The sequence below is a fragment of the Physeter macrocephalus genome, chromosome 20, assembly GCF_002837175.3.
Source record: "Physeter macrocephalus isolate SW-GA chromosome 20, ASM283717v5, whole genome shotgun sequence".
NCBI classification, from domain to species: Eukaryota; Metazoa; Chordata; class Mammalia; order Artiodactyla; family Physeteridae; genus Physeter; species Physeter macrocephalus.
Genome location: NC_041233.1, coordinates 59,217,179 through 59,239,372, shown reverse-complemented (window position 1 = coordinate 59,239,372; position 22,194 = coordinate 59,217,179). Strand labels below are relative to the sequence as shown.

The 22,194-nt window shown below is 48.6% G+C and overlaps 1 protein-coding gene across 12 annotated transcripts in view; it reads left to right on the top strand.

The window, feature by feature from the left end:
- The window catches only part of SH3PXD2A (SH3 and PX domains 2A), a 246,105-nt gene that overhangs the window by 41,943 nt on the left and 181,968 nt on the right, over nt 1-22,194 (top strand). For 11 of the 12 annotated variants that reach the window (XM_028481820.2, XM_028481822.2, XM_028481823.2 and 8 more), the window contains one exon: nt 11,415-11,495. The exons of the other annotated variant lie outside the window; for it this stretch is intronic. In XM_028481820.2, the coding sequence (XP_028337621.1) occupies nt 11,415-11,495 (81 nt within the window). The remainder of the gene's footprint in view (nt 1-11,414; nt 11,496-22,194) is intronic. 12 annotated transcript variants of the gene reach the window in all.

Below are 22,194 nucleotides of genomic sequence, written 5' to 3'. Positions count from 1 at the left end.
AACTGTATTGTATACATACTGTTTTGTAATCTGTTTTATTCTTTTCTCGATATACTGTGAACATTTTCCCTTAATGACACAGAAAGAGCCCCCTTATCTTTAACAGGTGTATGAATCATGATTTATCTGACCATTTTTAAAATCGATAGGCAGTCAACATTCCTCATTTTTTGCTGTTCCAAACAGCACTGCATGTACATCTTTATGTATATAAACACACACACACACCCACGGAGACACACACATCCACACGCTTGTGTGGATAAATTGTTAGAGGTAAAATTGCTGAGTCAAAGGGAATGCTGGTTTGGGGCAGATATTGCCAAAACGCTCTCCAAAAAGATTGTTCCAGTCTACCCCATGAAACAAAATTCCTAGTGACAGCAATTCTCCTTGTGTCAAAAGTTGAGCTTTGCTGAGCACAGCAGAGAGGAAGGTGTGAGTGTGTCAGATGGCGGGGAGGAAAAGGTGGGGTCACTTCCCCTGCAGGCTGTGTGTGAAGGAGGCCGCTGGCCTCTGGCCTTGCCTGCCTGCTGTGTTTCCCAGGAAGAGGAAACCAAGCTGTGTGTGTTAACCTTTGCCTTGCTCCCCAGGGTGTGACGGGGGAACGGGGCATGGTCACAGGATGTGTGTGTCCAGGTCAGTAGGCCTGGGTCAGTCATTGATTTGGGAGTGTGTGGGGCCAGAATCCTTCTTTCCAACCCTTTCCTAGTTCCTCTGGGCTGCGTCCAAGCCCCTTGGAAGCCCAGGAGCGTGATCCTTTCTGTGGTTTGGGAGAGGATACGTTTGTTTAAGGTTTCCAGGACTCTAGCTCCTGAATGTCAATATGCATCTAGAGTTTTTTCTTAATTTCCACAGTAGGGAGAGCCTCCTTCCTCTAGCCTGGACACCCCGCCACCCTCTCGGGGCTCCTGGGCGTTACCCAAGACATCCATGCCCACCGATTGCTGGGCCTCTCCATTGGAGCACCTGCTGATTCAAGGTGTTCAGACGCATTTTCTCTGATAAGCTGACTTGGGAACAGAGGGAGGTGGCAGGGCTGGAGGGAGGGAGGTACAAAGGTTCAACCACATGCCCTCAGGTACTCTAGAGAGCAAGCAGTGGGGACCACACCCAGAGCCCTAGAAACCACAATGCCTTCCTTTCTTGACTCTGGGCTCATTGGTGTCTCCAGAAACTTCTAGGGAAGAGGCTAAAACTCCAAGAGCGCAGAAGACTGTGCTAGGCACTTTGAAGGGGATGGTGGGGAAGAGAGGTGACGTTTATTGAGCAGCTACAGTGTCCCAGCCTCTGTGGTTGTGCTGTGCTTGTGTTCTCATTAATCTTCACAGTGAAACAGGCGTTACCACCCCCACTTTATAACTGGGGAGTGGAGGCTCAGAGAGAGTAACAACTTTTCATGTAGTCAATCGGAGGTTTTGTGGGGTTTTTTTTGGCCACACCATGAGGCATGCGGGATCTTAGTTCCCCCACCAGGGATCGAACCCATGCCCCCTGCAGTGGAAGGGCGGAGTCTTAACCACTGGACCGCCAAGGAAGTCCCTAGCCAATCAGATTGATTCTAAACTGTGCAAAATAGAGTGCTGGTCCCCACAGAGGGCTCCTTACCCCCCTGCCTCAGGGTGGCCTCAGTACTGACTGATGGGTCACCTACACGTGGAACAGCCAACTGACAGAGCAAATCCTTGTGGCAGGGGCTCTGCCTGACTCCAGGCAGTCTGGCGTAGTTATCAAAGAGGACGAAGTGGTCAGGCTACGTCAGTCAACAGTGCATTTGAACCTGAGCTCCATTACCTGCCATGGGACCTCAGGTAGATCAGTTATTTCTTGAGGTCTCTTCATTTGTCAGCTGGAGACAATAACAACACTTTCCTCACAGAATCAATGTAAGGATTAAGTGAGATCATCTAGATAAAGTGCTTAGCAAGGCCTGGAATGCAATAAGTGATCAATAAACAGATGTGGCTATTATTTTTGTTCCTAATGAAACCACTAGTTCCTGCATTTAAGAAAAAGGTTTGTAAAAAAACTGGCTCTTCCTGCTGTTTCTGTCCTAGTTCTGGTGACTGTAAGGACAGAGCTTCGACAGCTCAATCTTTTTTAAGGTCCACATAGGGTTTGTAAATCCTGGGAGCTCCTACTTTGCACACTCATTTCCTGTCCAGGAAACATGAAAAAAAAAAAGAAGAAAAAAAGCCTCTGACCCCGAGGGGCTTGCTACAGCCCGTTCATCCTTTCAGCGGGGTGCTACTGAGGATGGCCATTGTTTTCCCAGCCCTGGGCAGCACAGTTATTTTTGCTCTTCTACTTTCCCAGGCCAGGCTTGTTATTAGTAGTGAGATGTGTGTGTGCGTGTGTGTGCGTGTGTGTGCGTGTGTGTGTGTGTGTGTGTGTGTTACCCTGCCTGTCTGTGTCCCTGTTTCTCACATCCTGCTCCCCTCCTACTCCTATTCCTGGCGTCATGATCCAAGTCTCAGGGCAAATGGAAAGAAGTCAGTTCACCCCCTCCCTCCCTCTTCCTGAGTATCTAAATAGCAAAGGTTCACTGGGCACTTCCCATGTGCCAGGCCCTGTGCTGGGCGCCCCCATGTGCTTCATCACATTTAACGGGAAGATTCCTTTATAAACCACACTTTGCAGCTAAGGAGACCCTGACTCAGAAAGGCTAAGACGCATGCCCAAGCCCACACAGCAGAGAAATGTTGAAGCTAAAATTTAAATCCATCAAATGCTTTCAAAGCCGTCTTCCTCCTCCATGATGCCAATGCTGCCTTTGGTCCTATCTGAGCCTCACTTTTTGGCATCCCATCACTCCATCTTATACTGTTTCCCTACTTGGTTTGTCAGTGTGAGTCTGGCTGCCGCAGCTGAGCTGTAAGAGCCTGGAGGTCGGGGACTTTGCCTCATCTTTAGAGTGGCAGAAAACCAGGCACCAGGCAAGCACTCACTCGACATTAGCTGGTTACTTCGTTCCTTCACTTACTTAGGGGACATTAAATGAACGCGTCTTAGGTGTAAAGTGTCATGCTGGGCGTTAGGATGCCATAATCTGCCTTCAGGGAGCTTGTGTTCTAATCGGGAGATACAGGGTTAGATCACAAATCTCACAACAGCCCCAAAGTGAAGTAACCACTGTTATCCCCATCTTGCAGAGGAATAAATGGAGGCACCAGCAATATGGAAGCTTCCTCCAAACCCTCTCTTGCCTATGCATTGCCCTCAAAATTAAATAAACAATCGAGGCCCATGATTCATGCAAACGATGGCAGGCACTGAGTGTGATGAGAACCGACTAAACACTCTTGAAGGTGTTTGATACAGTTTAAGAGCCTGCCGAGTATCCCCTCCTCCAAATCCCCTTAAAAGCCCCTTTTCCAAACGCAAATCAAAACCACAATGAGGTATCACTTCACACCTGTCAGAATGTCTGTTATCAAAAAGACAACAAGTAAGTGTTGGCGAGGATGTGGAGAAACAGGAACACCTCATGCAGAGTTGGTGGGGATGTAAATTGGTGCAGCCACTTTGGAAAGCAGTGCGGAGGTTCCTCAAAAAATTAAAAATAGAGCTACCATATGATCCAGCAATTCCACTTCTGGGTATTTATCTGAAGAAAACGAAAACAGTAATTAGAAAAGATACATGCACACTTATGTTCATTGCAGCATTATTTACAATAGCCAAGATAGGGAAGCAACCTAAGTGCCTATCAACAGAAGACTAGATAAAGAATATGTTTTATATATAAATACACACACACACACACACGTATATAAAATGGAATGTTACTCAGCCATAAAGAGAATGAAAAAATATATAATATATAATATAAATAAATATATAAAGTAAGTTAATGTAATATATATTGTGTTTCCGTCTGATGTTATGGAAAAACCCGAACGAACCCTTTGGCCAACCCTGTATTTACTCAGCCATAAAGAGGATGAAAATGAAATCTTACCATTTGTGACAACATGGATGGACCTAGTGGGTATTATGCTAAGTGAAATAAGATGGAGAAAGACAAATACTGTATGATTTCACTTATATGTGGAATCTAAAAAACAACAAAACAATGAACAAACAACAGAAACAGAGTCATAGATACAGCAAACAAACAGGTGGTTGCCAGAGGGGAGGGGATGGGGGGAGGAGAAAAATAGGTGAGAGAGATTAAGAAGTACAAACTTTCAGCTACAAAATAAATGAGTCACAGGTATGAAATTACAGCACAGTAGATATAGTCAATAATTGTGTAATACCTTTGTATGCTGACAGATGGTAACTAGACTTATCGTGGTGATAATTTTGAAATGTGTAGAAATATCGAATCACTGTATTGTGTACCAGGAAGTAAAATAGTGTTGTAGGTCAATTATACTTCATAAACAAACAAACTCATAGAAAAAGAGATCAGATTTCTGGTTACCAGAGGAGGGTAGGTGGAGGGGGAATTGGATGAAAGGTACAAATTCCCAGTTATAAGATAAATAAGTACTAGTGATATAATGTGCAACATGATAAATATAATTAACACAGCTGTACGTTTTATATGAAGGTTAAGAGTAAATCCTAAGAGTTCTCATCACAAGGAAAAACATTTTCTTTGATATTATATCCATGTTACATGATGGATGTTCACTACACGTACTGTGGCAGTCATTTCATGATGTATCTAAGTCAAATCATTAGGCCGTACACCTTAAATTTATACCGTGTTGTATGTCAGTTATATCTCAATGAAACTGGAAGGAAAAAAGCTCTTTCCCCAGATGAGAACCATTTGACGCAGGCCTGCAGTGACGGCATCTGTGTCTGGAGATGATTGGTGGAGCGTGGTTCTGGGAGGAGCCTTGTGCTGGCCGCACACCCTGTCTCTGGCAGAGCCTTTCTGAGGTTTGCTTCTGCTGCGTTTGCTGTGACTGCTCCATAAACATGAGGTCCGGAGGGAGCCTGAACAGGGTGCTCTGAGGTCTGAAAGGCTCCACCACCTGGTCATTAACCCTGTAGTGAATCTGTGTGTGTGTGTGTGTGTGTGCTGGGGTGGAGGTTACCCCCCAAGTCCAGACTTCTAAGTGCTGCTTGTTCCCCAAATTTGCAGTGTCACTACCCTTCCCACCCCAAGAACAATCACCCACCCCAGAGGAAGTGTCAGAATTTTAAAGGACCACACCCCGAGGGTGCTCAGAAACTTTATCCAGGTGGCCACAGGCCATTGAACTTAATTTTGCTGGCAGGGTTTTGGGTTGGCAAAGACCTTTGCACTGAACTGGATGTATTTTATATTCTGCCCCTTGGCCACTGGGGATTTGCTTCTGGAGTGGGGGGCAATCCCCAAGTGTTGCTGCTAGCGACCTCTTTGGTTCTTCAAACCCCATGGATTTTCACTCATTAGCCAGCCAGTGGTATTTCAGTGTGCCCAGCGGACTGGCAGGCCCAGGGCACCTCAGGGGGTCAGGGAACACAGTTGCTGCCCATGGGGAGACCTGGGAGGACATAGTAACCCACGTGAAATAGACAGGGACACAGCATGTGTCCAGTGCTGGGTCATTCTGAGCCAACAATTAGTAAACAAAGGCAGATCTAATAACTGGCTAGCTGGGAAAAACAGACTATGAGCACCACAGGAGATGGCCCCAGACTTGCTAGGCTGGTGGGCCCAGGTCAGATGATGAAATCTGGGGAGCTTTCAGTTTGGGTGCAGCCAAGTGTTGTCAAGATGGGTCTTTGATACCGGGGCCCCTGCTGCTTATTGGTGGAGGCATCAGCGGGCCCCAGCAGGGAGGAGAAGGGGCATCAGCCCAGCATTTGGTGGAGTCACTTGCTGTGGGAGCAGCAGCCCTGGGGTCCTCTGCCCTGCTGGGTGGTCTGCATCTTGAGGATCAGCCCAGCCTAATTTGGGACTCCCCTGCCCATGATAGGACTTAGTACATGGGGCCCTTTGAATAGAAGGTTAGAGCCTATTGGTACCTTAGGGCTGCCATCATCTTCTTGGGGAAGAACGTGATGAACTTCTCCAGTAGGAAGCCAGAGCAGCGATCATGTCCCTAAATGTAAACTCCCCTTTACTGGCTGTTGGAATGTGTTCATTCAGACTTCTGAACAGTCCATCTCAAACATTAAGCATCCCTCCATCTAGAAGATTTGGGAAAGTTGAGGAGCAGGGTCCTGAGAAGATACCATAACCTCAAGGGCCCTGGAAAGCACTGACAACCTACCCAGGGGACAAGGTGCTGTGTCCTGGCCAGAACCATTCTGTATGCATTAGAAGGAGGTGCTCCTTTATCTGTGTGCTTGCAGCCTGGAGCCAGGGTGCACAGTTTGGGATGCAGAGGATAGGCTAGATTCCGACCCCTACTTGTCCCGGGCAGTCTCTGGACAGTGAGCAACTTATACAACTATATGCGATGGCCCTAGTCCTAGCCAACTGGTCCCACCCTGTGTTGCTGTGAGCCGGTGAAGGAAGATTGTCATTGAGTTTCCATTTGGCCTGGGGCCAGGGGCAGCTGGCAGGGGTCCAGGGGAAAAAGGCCTCCTTAGTAAACTGAGCCACAGTGCCACAAAGATAGAGGATTTCCCCCACGGTTCCTAACTCCTTGTCTCTAACTGTACTTTTCATCAGTACAGGGAGCAATGGGTACTTACTGGCACTTTCTAATTAAACAGGGGCAGGTCCCAGGCCTTCTAGGAATGATTAGGCTGTAACTTTGGGTCATTAATTGGTCACAGCCCAGGTCTGATCACGGACCTCCCTCCATGGAAACTGGGCTGGGCTTCATTCTCAGTGCTCTGGCATTGAGCTGCGGGCCTGATTTGTATCAAGGCCACTTCCTTGTTGAAAGGAGCAGGACTTGGAAGTCTCAGAAGCCTCAGCATTTCTGGGCCTGATGAGCTGAGCAGATGGGAGGCAGCCCAAGATGGCCTTGGAATGGGTGGGCTGGCGGGACGGAGGCGTCGTGCAGTTTCTGTAGTTGTGTCTGTGCTGGAGACCCTCGGAAGAGGGTGAGCATGGCAGGTGAACTTGAGACTCTGGGGCTTCCTCTCCGGGGGAGGCTGGATGCAATTTCTAGATGCTTGCCATCTGCCTGAAGTGACCAGAGATGGGGTAATAGAATCCATGAGTTTTTAAAATCCAGAAGGAAGGGAAACTCCACCCAGGAAACATAACTCCAAGTAAAGTGTGTGGAAGCAGGGTGTTTAATTGCAAACCTTTCTTGGAACCAGCTGCTGGGTAACGTTATCTTGGTCGCTCCTGCAGCCAGAGGAGAGTTTATCTGGGCCCCTGACGTAGCCCGGTAAACAGAGCTGGCTTTCTCCAGTGACCTCTGCCCTGTGCCCCTTGCCCTCCACCTGCTCTTTCTCTGCGGTTTATCGCTAGGGGCTCCAGCACAGCCAGCTCAGGGAGGCTTGAGAAACTCTGATGTGGGGATGGGGGAGTGTGAGTCGGGCTGGAATTTTGTGTTATCATTTGCTCATCTGGAGTGATCATCTAGGATGGTCAAGGTTTGGAAGAAAGCAGACAAGCGTACAGCCCAGGTGAGGGAAAGGGGCCTGGAGGTTGTCCACAGATCCTCTGGGCTTACCTCCGGGGAAGTCTCTGACCGTTTCCTCAACTCAGGCTTTACACTGTTTTTCCAGGAGGGTAGGCTGGGTGTGGGGCTGGGAGGCTCTGGCAAATCGCAGAGGTTTGGGAGAACCAGGGGGCGGAGGCTCATTTCCCCACCCCGACGTGTAAGTCACCAGAGGCCTGTCTTCCTTGTGGGTTCAGGTCAAGTGTTAGATAGCAACGATGCCCTGTGACTCTTCAACTGTTTTCAATAGTAAAGGAAGAAGGACTTTTCTAGGGCAGGTGTATGCTGGTCATGTGCTGGTTAGTGCTAGACTAGGAATTAGGAGGTCTGGGTTCCTGTCCCAGGTCCACCACTAACGGGGTGAGCACACCTGCAATGAAACCAACATAGTGGATCAGGCCCCGTAGCCCTGAAGGCTGTGCCCATAGAATAGAGGAAGAGCCTGAGGGTCTGAGAGGCAGGGCTGAGGTCTCACAGCCGATGATAAGGAAGGTCCTAAGAGGTCCTAAGAGTGAAACCCGAGAGTGGCTGACTCCAGGCTCTGTGCCTTTTCCTTGGCAAATTGCCATCCTCTGCAAAAGGAGAGGCCTCCCAGCTGCCAGAGGCAGTGAGCCTGTGATTAATTCTCCCTGGGAGGTGAAGGGAAGCCCCTAATTACTAGAGAGGATGGAGCATGGGTCATGTTAAGCCCCAGTTAAGCCCTTCCTCTGGGTCCCACTTGGTTGGCCAGGGAGAAAGACTACTGTCTAATGGCCTGCGAGCGAGTGCAGGCTCTCTCCCGAGAGGGCCTGGTCACTTGGGGCCTCCCTACGGTGCATCTGCCTGGGCAGAGGTCAGGAAGGCAGCACCTCTCGTGCACAGCATCTGTGGGAAGGGGAGATGCAGGTGGGAGGGGAGATGTAGCTGGCAGGATTTGGGAGTCAAGGAGCTGGGGATCAGCAGGGGGGATGGGGTGGGCTATAACCCCTGTGAGAAACCTCAGAGCATCCTGCCACAGTCGGTGAAGCCAATTGTGTATGAGAGTTTCCTCTGTGCCTGTCTGGTTTTGTAGCATTCTTAACCGTTGACCTCTGTCTGGGCCAAGTTCTGTCTCTTCTTGGTCTCAGGCTCTCAGAATTAGCCTTCCTCCCCCATGTTCCTCAAGGGTTGTACAGACTTTTCAGATTACCCAAAACTTTATTTTAAAAAATGCCATTCAGTCCTCATCAAGTAGTTTGATTAAATATCCCCACTCCTGAATTTACATATAGGGAGACAGTCCATTGTGGTTAGAGCATAGGGATTAGACTCAGCTGGACCTAGGTTCAATCCTTTGCTCTGTATTTTCCTAGCTGTGTGGCCCTGGGCAAGTTATTTGGCTTCTCTGAACCTCATCTTCCTCTTGTGCAAAATGGGGATCACAATGGTAGCTACCTCTTGGGCTGAAGATTAAATGAGCTAATGCATATGAGTGCTTTACACTGTGCTGACACATAGTAACCATTACCTAAATGGTTTCTACAATTTATTGTGTGAGATATATGTTTATATATGATATAAAGCAAAGCATATCCCTATATATTTACTTATGTCAATTTATTTTGGGCTTGTGAGGATACGGATGGCCTTTTCACTTTATGGTCTTTCTTAACTGGGATCACATAAAACATGTCATATCATAAATACCCCATTTCAGGGTGGCAACACTCAGCTGTGTTTGCTTTGCTTTATGACGCTCTCCTTGGGTGTGTTTCAGAACAAACTCTCCACACGGCATGAGGCTGACTCTGTGACTTAGAGATCGGAGGGGAGAAGGGCCTAGATTCAGAGCTCATTTCTTTGGCTGTTAACTGAGCAGCCAAACATAAAGCCTCATACTCCTGTGTGCAGAACCCTTGCTATGACGTAAATGTTTGTGCCTTCCCCCTCCCCTCCCCAAATCCACATGTTGAAGCCCAGATCCCCAGTATGGTGGTGTCTGAGGTGGGGCCTTTGGGAAGTAATTAGGTTCAGGTGAGGTCACAAGGATGGAGCCCCAATGATGGGATTAGTGCCCTTATAAGAAGAGGAAGAAACTAGAGCTCACTCTGTCTTCAGCATGTGAAGACACCACAGAAGTCGGCCATCTGCAAGCCAGGAGGAAGGTTCCACCAGGAACCTTGATCTGGCACTTCGAGCTTCCATGACTGTGGGAAATAAATGTTGTTGTCTAAGTCACCCATCTATGGAATTATGTTTTAGCAGCCCGAGCAGACCAAGAGAGCCCTGCTGCAGGCATGTGGTGAAGTCAGCCAAACTGATATCGAGGTTTCCAAATGCTCCTTCTCTTTGCTGATGCTCCCTCCTTCTCACAGTGGCTGCGACCCTAACCTCTCTGGCCACTTTGTTCTCCTCTCTGATGGAGTCCCCTCAGACCTCCTGAATCAGAATCGCTAGGCAGAGTCCCGGGAATATGGGTTTTTAGGGAGGTCCGCAGGTGATTCTGGTGGAAGGGGCATCCTGGCAGGGGAACCAGTGCTGTGACCCACAGCAGCTCATTCTCCTCTGAGGGAGGAAGCAGGTGGAGGTCTCGCCCACATCTTAATCCTGGGTCGCCCTCCCTTAACGCTGTGCTTGGAGACATCACAACAGGCACTGTGGGGAAGTTCAGCGGAGTAGCCCTGAGGTTGTGTGAGGGGACCCTCCCTCTAACTGAAGCCTCTCCCAGGAAGGCATGTCTTTGGTGTGAGTTCAGATAAGAGGGACAGAAATGGTGGGAAAAATAGGACAGATTGTGTGGGCCTGGGACTTTCTCCTTCTCCCGTTTGGAGTCCCACCCACCTCCTGGGCTAGGTGAGCCTTCCAGAGTGGCCTGAGGCAGTAGTCCAGAGCCTGACTGAGCACTGGGAACTGGGGTGACATTGGGAATGGGGTCCTGAAATGCCTTCATTTCAGAAAAGTTTACAAATCTTCCATGTGCTAATTTCTCTCCTGTAAATCTACCTCTCATCCAGAAGGTCAGTTTGGTTGTTCAATGGAGCAGAATGGTTTCTGAGCACCCACTCAGTGCCAGACGCAGAGCTAAGACTTAGGGATACTGGGATGAACCACACATCTCCGAAATGCTTACAGTCTCCTGAAGTGGGTTCAGAGTGTGTTCTGAGGATCAACTGTGGCAGAATGACCTGGAGTGTTTTTTTTAAAACATAGAAGCCCAGTTTCAACAAATGTACCACTCTGGTGAGGGATGTTAGTAATGGGAGAGGCTGTGCATGTGTCTGGGTGGGGATATATGGGAAACCTCTGTACCTTCTGCTCAGTTTTTCTGTGAACCTAAAACTGCTCTATAAAAATTGTTAAAAAAAATAAAATGTAGATGCCTGATCCTCCAAAACACAGGTCTACTTATGCAGAATTTCACAGGGTGGGGTCCTGACATCTGCAATTTTGGAAGGCCCTTTGCAGAATCTCGTTCACCGTAAAGTTTGAGAACCAGCGGAAAAAAGCTACTTAAATTTTTAAACAACCCCAAATTTATGTTCATTGTATAAAATACACATAAACAAGAAGAAGAGAATTAAAACCACTTGTAACCCTACCCTCCTAAGATAATCATCCTTAGCATTTTATTGAATACCCTTCTAGGTGTGTGTGTGTGTGTGTGTGTGTGTGTGTGTGTGTGTGTGTGTGTGTGTGTGTGTGTGTGTATTTAGACACATGTGTAGCATCCATGTGTACCTGACACTGTGCTAAAGCCCTGGGGACAAAGATGAGAAAAAGAATGGTCCTGGCGTGGAACACCCACAGTCATGTTAAATGATGCCTGGCACAGCTTGAGGCCCTGCTTTAGTCACCCACTCACCTGCTCTTATCTTTTCCCCACAGGTATACATCATTAACGTGACCTGGTCCGACTCCACGTCCCAGACCATCTACCGGAGGTACAGCAAGTTCTTTGACCTGCAGGTGAGTGGGTCTGAGCTCAGATGGTGCCTGGTTCCACATGAAGTGACCTGAGTATCTGGTGGGTTGGCCTCTCTCACATCCTCACTCATCCAGAGAATCCCCTTCCCAAGCTCTCAGGGTCAGAGTCTAGGCAGAGCAGAGGGACAGAAGAGGGAACCCCGGCGGTCAAGCTGGGTTGGGCTCAGTCTTGGATGATGCAGGCAGATACTTGGGGCTTTGTCGGCTTCCTCAGATGGTCTTAACAGTCATGCTTTGTCACCCTCCTTCGTCTGGAGAAAGGCGGGAGGTTGGCTGTGGGTGCTGTGTACTTGAGCAGACATGTGTCTGTAAACATCCAGGGTGAGACACAAGCCACCACATCATTGCAGGCAAAGAAAAGCAAACACACAGAAAAGACTGAAACAGAAAATAAGCAGTTTCTTGAACTACAGACACAAATGGGGCATACCACTGTGTCTGTCTAACCAAATAAGGCTCTTATCTCCCTGTTTGTACAAGTGTATGATATGTGTGTCTGTCTAACATACCCAGGCATGTCACACAAGGGGATGGTAGCATGGATCCACAACTCCATTGTAGACACCTCCCTTGATTAGGCCTCTTTAGGTTACAAGTAATAGTTTTACACTCATACTGGCTTAGACAAAAAGGAGACTTGGTTGGAAGGATATACCGGGGAAGCTTATGCGGTCAACCAGATGGTGGAAAGGGGAGAGAGGCAGTGGCTTCAGGAACACCTGAAACCAGAGCTGCTCTCCCTCGGTCTTGTCTTGGCTTCTCTCTGGGTACTGTCATCAGTAGTTCGGCTGTCAGTAGCTCCCAAATTTCATATCTTGTGGTTCCCAACAGCAGAGAGACTGACTCTCACCCAGTTCCAAATTGAAAAATCCCAGGCAAGACTCTGATTGGCCTGACTTGGGTCAGGTGCCCTCTCTGTACTAATCACTACAGTCTAGGGTAAACAGACATGAACACAGACATGACCACTAGGGGGCCCACCCCTGTTTATCAGAGGCAGGCACCAGACAAGGCAGAATCATTGAGAGTTGGGCAGCAACCCTTCCTATATCAGCAAGGGAAAGCTGAGAGGTTCTAGATTCTTCCTTAGGGCTATGAGCCTGGTTTAGGCCTATAAAAACACAAAGAAGAGACATCCACTTCTGGCCCTCACAACCAAGGTCCACTCCTTCCTTTGCAGGCCTCTGGTGGTGCGTCATCTTGGAGAGGCCAGGCTTGCATGTTTGCCTCCAAGTACCTGACTTTATCCCACTGTCTTTATGACTCTATCTGTGAGATGAGCCAAAGGTGAGCCAGCTCCCTGCATTACAAATCCTCTCTTAATCTAACAATATGGGATTGAAAGCCACACCTTACCCTCCTGCCTTCTTCCTCTTCCCCCATCAACTCCTGTCCAGTCTCCTCGTGTCCTTCCGGTGTAAACTGTTGGGATTTGCTGATACCCCATCAATGGGTGTAGTGTGCTGGACAGGAAATGATCACTTAGTTGGGGAGAGGGAACCCTGAAAGGACTCATTGATGAGCCAGAGGGAAACTCAAATCAGAACTTTTCTTCCCCCTCTTTTCTGTTCTGTTCCCCTACCCCCTCCCTAGTTACAGAATCTCACAGGAAAGGAATGCTGCTCCCCCCACTTCTCCCTTGCCTGGAGGGCTCATTTCCTGTGTGTTGAGAGGGGACACACGGCATTAAGCAGCTTGTACGATGCGCTGGCCCTAGTCATAAGCGTGGCCAGGCCTGTCCATGTGGATCATTGTCACCCCGTAGATGCAGCTTGGAAAGGGGTTGGGATGGTTCTTTGGAATTTAACCTTTCAACCAAGCATTTTGGGAACCCATTTTTCAGAACTTGACATGATGACTTTTAGTGGCCTTCATTTTAGAAAGCCTTTCTTATTTATCAGGATCTCTGATTTTAATATGGCATTCCTATAGAGGAAGAACAAATAGCATTGCTAATTCCGTCTCTGGTCACTCGTGGCCCTCAGAACTCAGCTTGGAGCTTAGGCACTGGGGACACATTGCCTGGGACCAGTTACTGGCTGTGTCACTCTGTAACTCCAGAGAGGTTCCTTCCTTAGCTTCTCCATTTTCTCATCTGTAGAATGAAGGTTCAAATGGTACCCACCCAGTAGGATTGTTGTGAGGATGAAATGAGCAAATCCATGTTTTCCCCGACACATGGTTGTCTAGTGAGTTACTTGGCGTTAACAGACGACAAGGATGCTGGGTTGCCTGGCTGAAGGGTCTGGGGGCTTAGTACCTCCTGTCATGGTGTTGCTTTCTTGTTTTCATCCCTTGGCTTCACTCTGCTGAGTTGCTGCTCTGTGCCCAGGCCTGTGTCAGAGTGTTCAGAGTCCCACAGGCTCTCTCTGGAGCTTGCCACTGGGACAGGACGGAGTGAGTTGGGAGTAGGGGTGTGACCCGTACAGCGCTATTCTCAGAATCCTTTTGCTCCTCCCCTTTTGGGCTGAGGCCCACCCTGGAACCCTGGAAGTACTGCGCCTCCGACTAAGCCAGCCCGGGTAAAGCTGCCTAACTGGCTTTACTAACTCCTGGTTCTGGGCTTTCTGGGGACTGTATACTTTTTTTTAGTGTAAGTATATCCCATATATTGCAGGAGATATACTGAAAAGTTATTCATTGGGACTTCCTTGGCGGTCCAGTGGTTAAAAATCTGCACTTCCACTGCAGGGAGCACGGGTTTGATCCCTGGTCAGGGGAACTAAGATCCCGTATGCCACGTGGTGCAGCCAAAAAAAAAATTTTTTAAGTTATTCATTGTTTATTTGAAATTCATGTTTTATCCTTTGTCCTGTATTTTTCACTTGCTAAATCTGGCAGCCTTAGCCTGGCTGTGCATGGCAAGGGTGGAAGTATAAAGATGAGGAAGCCAGGCTGGCTCGCGGTAAGAGTGAATTGGCCTTTGCCAAGGCCTCCACCGCATTTGCACTTTTGCAGGGCAGAAGTGGCACAGGCGGAGGGACACTCATTTGAGAAGGACAAGGTCCCTTCCTTCTAGGAGTCTGTATCTAGTGGGGAAATAGACTTTTAAGCAATTTAGTCCACTGTAGATGAAATAAATACTAGATTGAGGTACAAGTAACATGCCAGGGGATGAAGAGGAAGGAAAGCATCCTTCTTGGGAGAGGGCAACTAAGAAGATGCCCATATATTTTTTTAATTAATTAATTAATTAATTAATTTTTTATTTATTTATTTGTGTGTGTGTGTGGTATGTGGGACTTTCACTGTTGTGGCCTCTCCCGTTGCGGAGCACAGGCTCCCAACGCACAGGCTCAGCGGCCATGGCTCAGGGGCCCAGCCGCTCCGCGGCATGTGGGATCTTCCCGGACCGGGACACGAACCCGTCCGTGTCCGTGCATCAGCAGGCGGATTCTCAACCACTGCGCCACCAGGGAAGCCCAATTTATTTATTTTTGGCTGCACTGGATCTTTGTTACTACGCACGGGCTTTCTCTAGTTGTGGTGAGCGGGGGCTCCTCTTTGCTGCGGTGCACGGGCTTCTCATTGCGGTGGCTTCTCTTGTTGCGGAGCACAGGCTCTAGGCACACAGGCTTCAGTAGTTGTGGCACATGGGCTCAGTAGTTGTGGCTCACGGGCTCTAGAGCGCAGGCTCAGTAGTTGTGAGGCACAGGCTTAGTTGCTCCGCGGCATGTGGAATCTTCCCGGACCAGGGCTCCAACCCATGTCCCCTGCCTTGGCAGGTGTATTCTTAACCACTGCGTCACCAGAGAAGCCCTGCCCATATGGTTTTGATTGGTGACAGTGGCCTAGAGTGATATAGCCACCACCCCCACTCCAGTTTGAGGGGATTTGGTTGCTTTTTGAGATTTATAGTTATCGAGGTAAAGTATGTCCCTAACTTATTTCTTAGTTTGTTCGTTCATTTATGCGTCCTTGTCTGCCTCCTCTCCATCTGTCCGTCCATCTGTCCATCTGCCCATCTATCCATCCATCCATCCATCCATCCATCCATCCCAGTCTATCCAGTCTTAAGTGCCTGCCTTCTGTGTCCCAGGAAGGATGCCAGGCTCTGGGTGGAGATTTATTGGTGAGCAAAAGCAGATCTGGTTACTGCTTTTATGGGACTTACCGCTTAATGAGGAAAGACAGATTTTAGTTTAAAAATGTATATACATATTATTTTATATGATTCCAAATGCTACAGAGAGAAGCACCATAGACATATTATAGGGAAACCTTATACTCTGGTATCGGAGCAGACTTCCCTGAAGAAGTAAGTTTATCTGACAGACCGATGAGTTATTTTATTTTATTTTATTTTGGGGGCTCAGGGTTTCTTTTGTGCATCTTTCCAGACAAGCATGAATGTACATATACAATTCTAATAACCCACTTGGTCATTCACACCCCCCTGAAATGCTTCCAAAGGCACTAGGATAAGACCCTCTACTCTGCCCAAAACCTTCTTCTCTTCCCATGTTTCTTCCTTGAGCCTTCAGACCCAGTGGTTCTGCCACCTTCTCACTCAAGGGGCTGTGAATCCAGCCCCTCCTCCCAACCCCTGGGAAGCAACAGGTATGGAACCTTTAGACTTGTGCTGTCCAATGCAGTAAGCCACCAGCCACATGTGGCTAGTTACGTTTCAATTTAAGTTAATTAAAAAACTTAAAGATCAAATTTTAAAAATTCAATTAATTTTTTTAATGAAATGAAATTTAGTTTCTTCGTCATACTTGCTGCACTGCAAGTGCCCAAGAGCCACAGTGGCTAATGGCTACATACCGAGCAGATACAGAACATTTCTACCATCACAGGAAGTTCTATTGGACTGTACTGCCTCTGACCATCGGGGACACACAGCAGGCTCGATCTGGCTTTATGCCCACCCCAGTGCGCTCTGCCACCTCCCAGGCCCTCCCCAGTTGTCCTCTAACATCTTCCAGGGCCCCTGCGGCAGGAGGGGGACTGTATTCCACCATGATTTGCCCCATCCATAGAGCAATTCAAATTCAACAGCTCTTCCAAACACCTCTTCTGGAAACCACGTCAGTTACTAGAAAGGGCTTCTAAGGGCATTTCAGATGTCAAGCTGGGAACAGGGAAAGGAGAGGCTCTAGGTCTCCAAGTGGAAATTGGTTTCTTCTAAAAATAATCCACCACTCAGCCCTATCTGACCAAGAAAGGGACCTGTCCCAGAGGGAGCTGGCAGGGACAAGACCTGATATTGAGGCCTGTTTAGTTATAAAGAGCTTGGATTACTTGGAGGTGGAGTTAAGGGGAGAAGGAGCAGGGAAAAGGACCGCAGATGCTCTTAAGTTGCCTTCTCTTTGGCGCTGGACCACACTTCCAGCCTCTGTAAATTTCCTTGCACAGCTCCTTCACTGTTAAGCGTCTCCCCCAAGGCCTGGCCCCACCAAGGAAGGACCGGAAGGCTCTCTGAAGCTCCGGCTCCATCAAAGGTTGTTTCACAATCTGACCTACAAGGCGCTGGGATGCAGTAATTGCTCTGCAAACATTGGCTCCATAGTGCTGCTGGCCCTTTAGTCTGAACTCTGGCCAGTGAGTGCACAGGGTCAATATTTGATCAGAGCTGGGAGAGGCCCTTTAGCCTCCCCCATGCTGCTTGGAAGATAAGAGTTAAGAAGGCTGTTCAGGTTTGCTCATTTGTTCTAAAGGGCTTAACCTATTTTGAAGAGCTTTTATCTCTCTTCCTTATTCATCTCTCTAGCATCTCCACCCACTTACCCACCCAGGGTCACACTCACTTTTCAGCTCTCAAATAGCCAGGCTTATGATGGGTGAACAAAACCATAATCTTCGAATTGTTAATAACCAACCTTAGGAGGGATGTGTATGTGTATGTGGGCGTGTTCTGATGTAATATATGGAGAGTTAGAGGATCACAGTATTTTTATAATTAGAAGAGTTCTACTCCCAGTCCCTCATTGTAGGTAAACATCTGTGTTCATTTTTCTATTCCTTAAATTTATATGAGCTTTAGTTTGGTTTGATGTCCAGAGCAGGCCTCGGCTCAGGTCAAACTGGGGTGATCCTGGTGTGTGCAGGGATCAACCTGAGAGTAGAAGAGGGGTCTGGGGGAGGTGTCTTTCCTGCAGGCTCTGTCTTTTTTTTTTTTTTTTTTTTTTTGCGGGCCTGTCACTTCTGTGGCCTCTCCTGTTGCGGAGCACAGGCTCCGGACGCGCAGGCTCAGCGGCCATGGCTCACGGGCCCAGCCGCTCCGCAGCATGTGGGATCTTCCCGGACCGGGACACGAACCCGCGTCCCCCGCATCGGCAGGCGGACTCTCGACCACTGCACCACCAGGGAAGCCCCCAGGCTCTGTCTTTTAATCATCAAGGCAAGCTCTGTGTTGTTTGAGATCATTGACCCTAGACTAAAGCCTGGGGGAGGTAACTTGCCAAGTTCTAAGAACGATTTTGTACCAAGGATTCTAGAGTCCCAGCACATGGTGTGGCAGTTCTGGTGCCAGCAGTGTGATAAGCTGAGGGTCATTGTGATTGCTCACATGCCCTGGACAGACAAGAACATTGGCCTTAACTGAGGTCAGTCCCCAGTCCCAGGAAGCCTCCTATTGTTTGCCGTGGCAAAAATGGGAAACATAGAGGATGGCTAAGTAAGTTGTTGTCTCATACCACTTTGTACAACAGTCAAAACCATAGAGACTGATCTGTCCCATGGATGGAGCTCTAAGAAATGTTAATGAATTCCCAATGCGAGTTTCAAAACATTGTATGATAGCAATTATGCAAAAACAACAAGATACATCTTTTATAAGTACATGCACAGCATAAGTACATAATTATTTTTAAAAGGTCTGGAAGGATACACTCCAAATTGGTAAAAGAGTTATCTCTGGAAGAGGGTTGGGGACATGGATGGGAGGGAGGGCTTGGTCAAAGGGGGGGGAACCTTAGCCTTATTTGTAATGTCTTACTTTTTTTAAAAAGGAGAATGTATTCATGCATTACTTACAATATTTATATATAATAATTAAAAGATACCTGTGGGAGGAGGTGGGAAAAGTGGGAGGTCTAAAATAAACTGTGTTCCTCCTGGTCATTACAGTATAATGGGACAGAAAACATACAGGTTAAAAAAATAGACATTAATAACATATCTAACAAGAGAAAGAAAATGAAAATGATTATTAAAATCACATTACCTCATATTTCCTGAATCACCATTCTAGATCATTCCTACGGAATGTAACTGGTTAGAATCCATTACAGCAAACCCCAGGGACCTGTCCAAATTATCTTGTCAAACTGGAATCTTGTATTCCAGTATTGCCTACAACACATGAACTGTGTATTGGGCCAAGAAGCACTTGGGTGGCAGTTCTTGTGTCATGATGAACCACGCTGAGAGCTTCTTGGCTGTGGAGTGCAGTGGTTAAGGGCAGGTACTCCAGGGTCAGGATGGTTGGATTCCAAGACCAGCTCCGGCACTTACTAGCTGTATATAACCTTTGGTGAGTTCTTTAACCTCTCTGTATGTCGGTTTTCTCATTTGTGTAATGGGGATAATAAAAATACCTGCCTCATGGGTGATAGTAAGAATGAAATGAGACTATCCATGTAAAGAAAGCCCTGAGAATAGTGACTGGTGTGGAGTCCCTAGACAGGGAAGCTGAGAACTCACCAGTTAGGTCCTCAGAAACTTATCTTCAAGAGAAAACAGCTGGACATCCCTACTCCAGCTGGAGGCCGAGGTTTCTTGCTGTGCCCCATTTATACAGACTTCACTTTCACCACATAGCTCTGTCTGCCTCCAGGTGGGAGAGGCAGGTGGTGGTGGTTCGGTCGTCCCAGATAGACCTTCCCAGATGTTTCACCTCCAAAGTGTAATTACCAATCCACCATCCTCTGTTAGGAAAACACTGCTGTTTAGAAAGTTGCTATTTGTCAACAGTTTTTCCTTGCTCTTGGAAAGAGGCATCTTTCAGATTCCTGATGGAACACAGGGGGATTCCAGGGGAGCCCTGTGGGGATTCCAGTAGCTCCTGGGAATTCTGTGGCTGGCTTCTCCTCCCCCTGGAGCTGGCTCTGCCTCAGCCACTCCCTTTCATCTGGTGGCCCCATGGCCTGAGGGTGAACTCCAGTTTCCTCTCTGTCTACTGATTTCCCCTCTGGCAGGTTCTGCCTAGCATTGGGGTGAGGAGGGGAGAGGACTGTGGGGTGTCTGTTCTCCAGGGAGTGTTGGGTGGGGAAGGCCTGGGGAAATGGTACCTCCCAGCCGGCACAGGTTGGAAAGCTGTTCACTGAGTTGGAATCCTGGGTTGCTTGGTGCCCGGCTAGCATGCGCTTGAAGGTGGGTTTATTTTGTTTCCGCTCCAAGCAGATGAAGTTTGCAGTTTGTACAGTGACTCCTTCTTGTGCAGTTTCCCCAGCCCCACGGGTTTAGGAATGACCTTGTACGTGAGGGGTCTTTCAGGGCCAGAATAGATGGAGAGAGGTGACCATGGGCATCGTACATGGGGCAGGGTCTCCACACGTCTGTGCCAGATGCATACTGTGGCAGGGTCTGCTGTCAGCTATCCCCACCGTCTGCCCCAGGCAGAGCTTAAGGATGCAAAGAGAGGAGAGGAGCTTGTCCCACAGTCTGAAGCAGCCAGAGCTGTGGGATCCTTGTCATGCTGCAGGTGCACTTGGGAAATTAATCTTTTCCTATACAGATGAGTACCTGGTCTGTGAGCACCTGTTTTGGTACCTGCGTGCATTTGGTGCATGTGGTCTTCCCGGCAAATGGTCTGTAGGTGGTCCTGGCACACATCTCCCAAGGAGTTCCTCAGGGACCAAGCCGTGTCTGACGAGACCCTCACTTGTGACAACCAGGAAGTCAGGAGCCACCTCTGCCTTTTTCTGCTCGCTCATCCTCCCTCAGGGGCAAGGTGGGATTGTCACACAGTGGGGGAAGCCCCTTTGTAGACATTGGGGAAGATTGTAAGAAAAGCTGGAATGTCCTCTGGGTAGTAAACCTTGGCACTATTCATTGGCTCTAAGCTTCTGGGTGAAGTCTGGTGGGTGTGGACACTGGGGACTTAGGGGGCTGACTGCTCCCCCAATAACTGTCCTGCAGGGCAGACGAGAACACATCTTTCAGGGAGAGAAATCAGCTGTGTGCAAATATCTCAATATGGGAGGTACATGCTTGCCGACCAGCATTAACCAGATCTGCTGGAGAACTGGGGTGGAATTGTGAGTTTCATGACCAGAAGGCCCTTAGAAATCATCTATCAGGATGATAACATATCTGGCACTCATGCTGCCACTTTCTGGTCTTGTGTCCACAAACAGGCATCACTAATTGATCACAGTACATTCACATCCCATGCCTGTGGCTGACACTGTTCCATGGGTCCTGAGCCCATACGTGGTCTCAGAGTCTTTCTGAAAAAACAAACCCAAATATTTTCAGGAAGACACTACCTATCAATTGGCAATGGTACCTTGAGATGAAACTTATTGGCCACCCTCTGATGTAGTCCATTTCCTTTATCTGACAGATGAGGAAACGAGGCCCTAAGAGGGGAATTGACTCGTCTACATTACAGGGCCAGCAAGTGACAGCAGGACTAGAACTCAGGAACTCTAGCTTTAGTTTATTCCAATCTGGAATTCTAGCCTCCCCTCCAGAAGTCTTCTTTCTGTTTTTGGTTGAGGAGTGCAGGAAGCCCCTGTTGCATCACCAAGAGAGCTCCTGCGGGGAGGGGGCAATCATTCACCCTTCCTGGAGAGAAGATGCCTATGCAGAGCAGAAGACTTCTCTCCGGCTCCCAGAAAGGTCTGACCAGCTGCTGCCTGGAGCTCAGCCCAAGTGTCCTGCCTACCACTGCCCACTTCTCTCATTGGATAATAAATCTCAGCTTTGCCGGAGGTGGCATCTGAGTCAGGCCACACCACCTGCCTGACTGCTCCGAGCTGCACACCTTGTTTTCCCGGCATGAGGGTGTCACGTCAGGGTGTGTTTGGGTGTTACATCAGCGAGGCCCTGCTGCCGTCACTTCCCTCTTCCTCAGGCCCCAAGGTCCGACCTAGCAAACTCAGCTCTGCCCCACCCCCCGGGCCCCCATCTACCCCTCTTTGGATAACAAATGGAAAGTTAGCTGCAAAGTGCATGGGGGCACAGTGTCTCCTCCAAACTGGAGAATGAAGGGAAGGAAGATCTATGGTGGTGGCCAGGTGAGTGGTGTGTGCGTGTGCGTGTGCGTGTGTGTGTGCGTGCGCGCGCGTGTGCGTGTGTGTGTGCGCGCGTGCGCGCACGCGTGCTCTGTGAAGCCTTCAACTGTGACCAAGTCACTCCCTTCCCACAGGAAGGAATTTCAAGTCAATCCTGGCACCTTGGAGGAGTGCCAGCTACATGCCTGGCACTAGGCTTGATAATAGGGACCCCGAGGGGAGAAGTCAGGGTCATCCTGGGCGGAAAAGCCAGGCTGACAGCCTTGGCCTGAGCCAGAGCCGCCAACTGGTGGGAGAATCAGGGTAGGGGCAGAAGGCGTAGAATGGGTGAGCAATCAGGGCGTAGACCACTGCCATCAGCCCTGCTGCTTGGGCATCCCAGCCTGCTTGTTGAGGTCTTGGCATCCTTGCATCCCCTCCCCCACAGCAGCAACAGTTGTTTTGCTTTTGACTCTTGTGGACCTGAGACAGCCAGGGTGATCTGTGGGAGCCTGAGT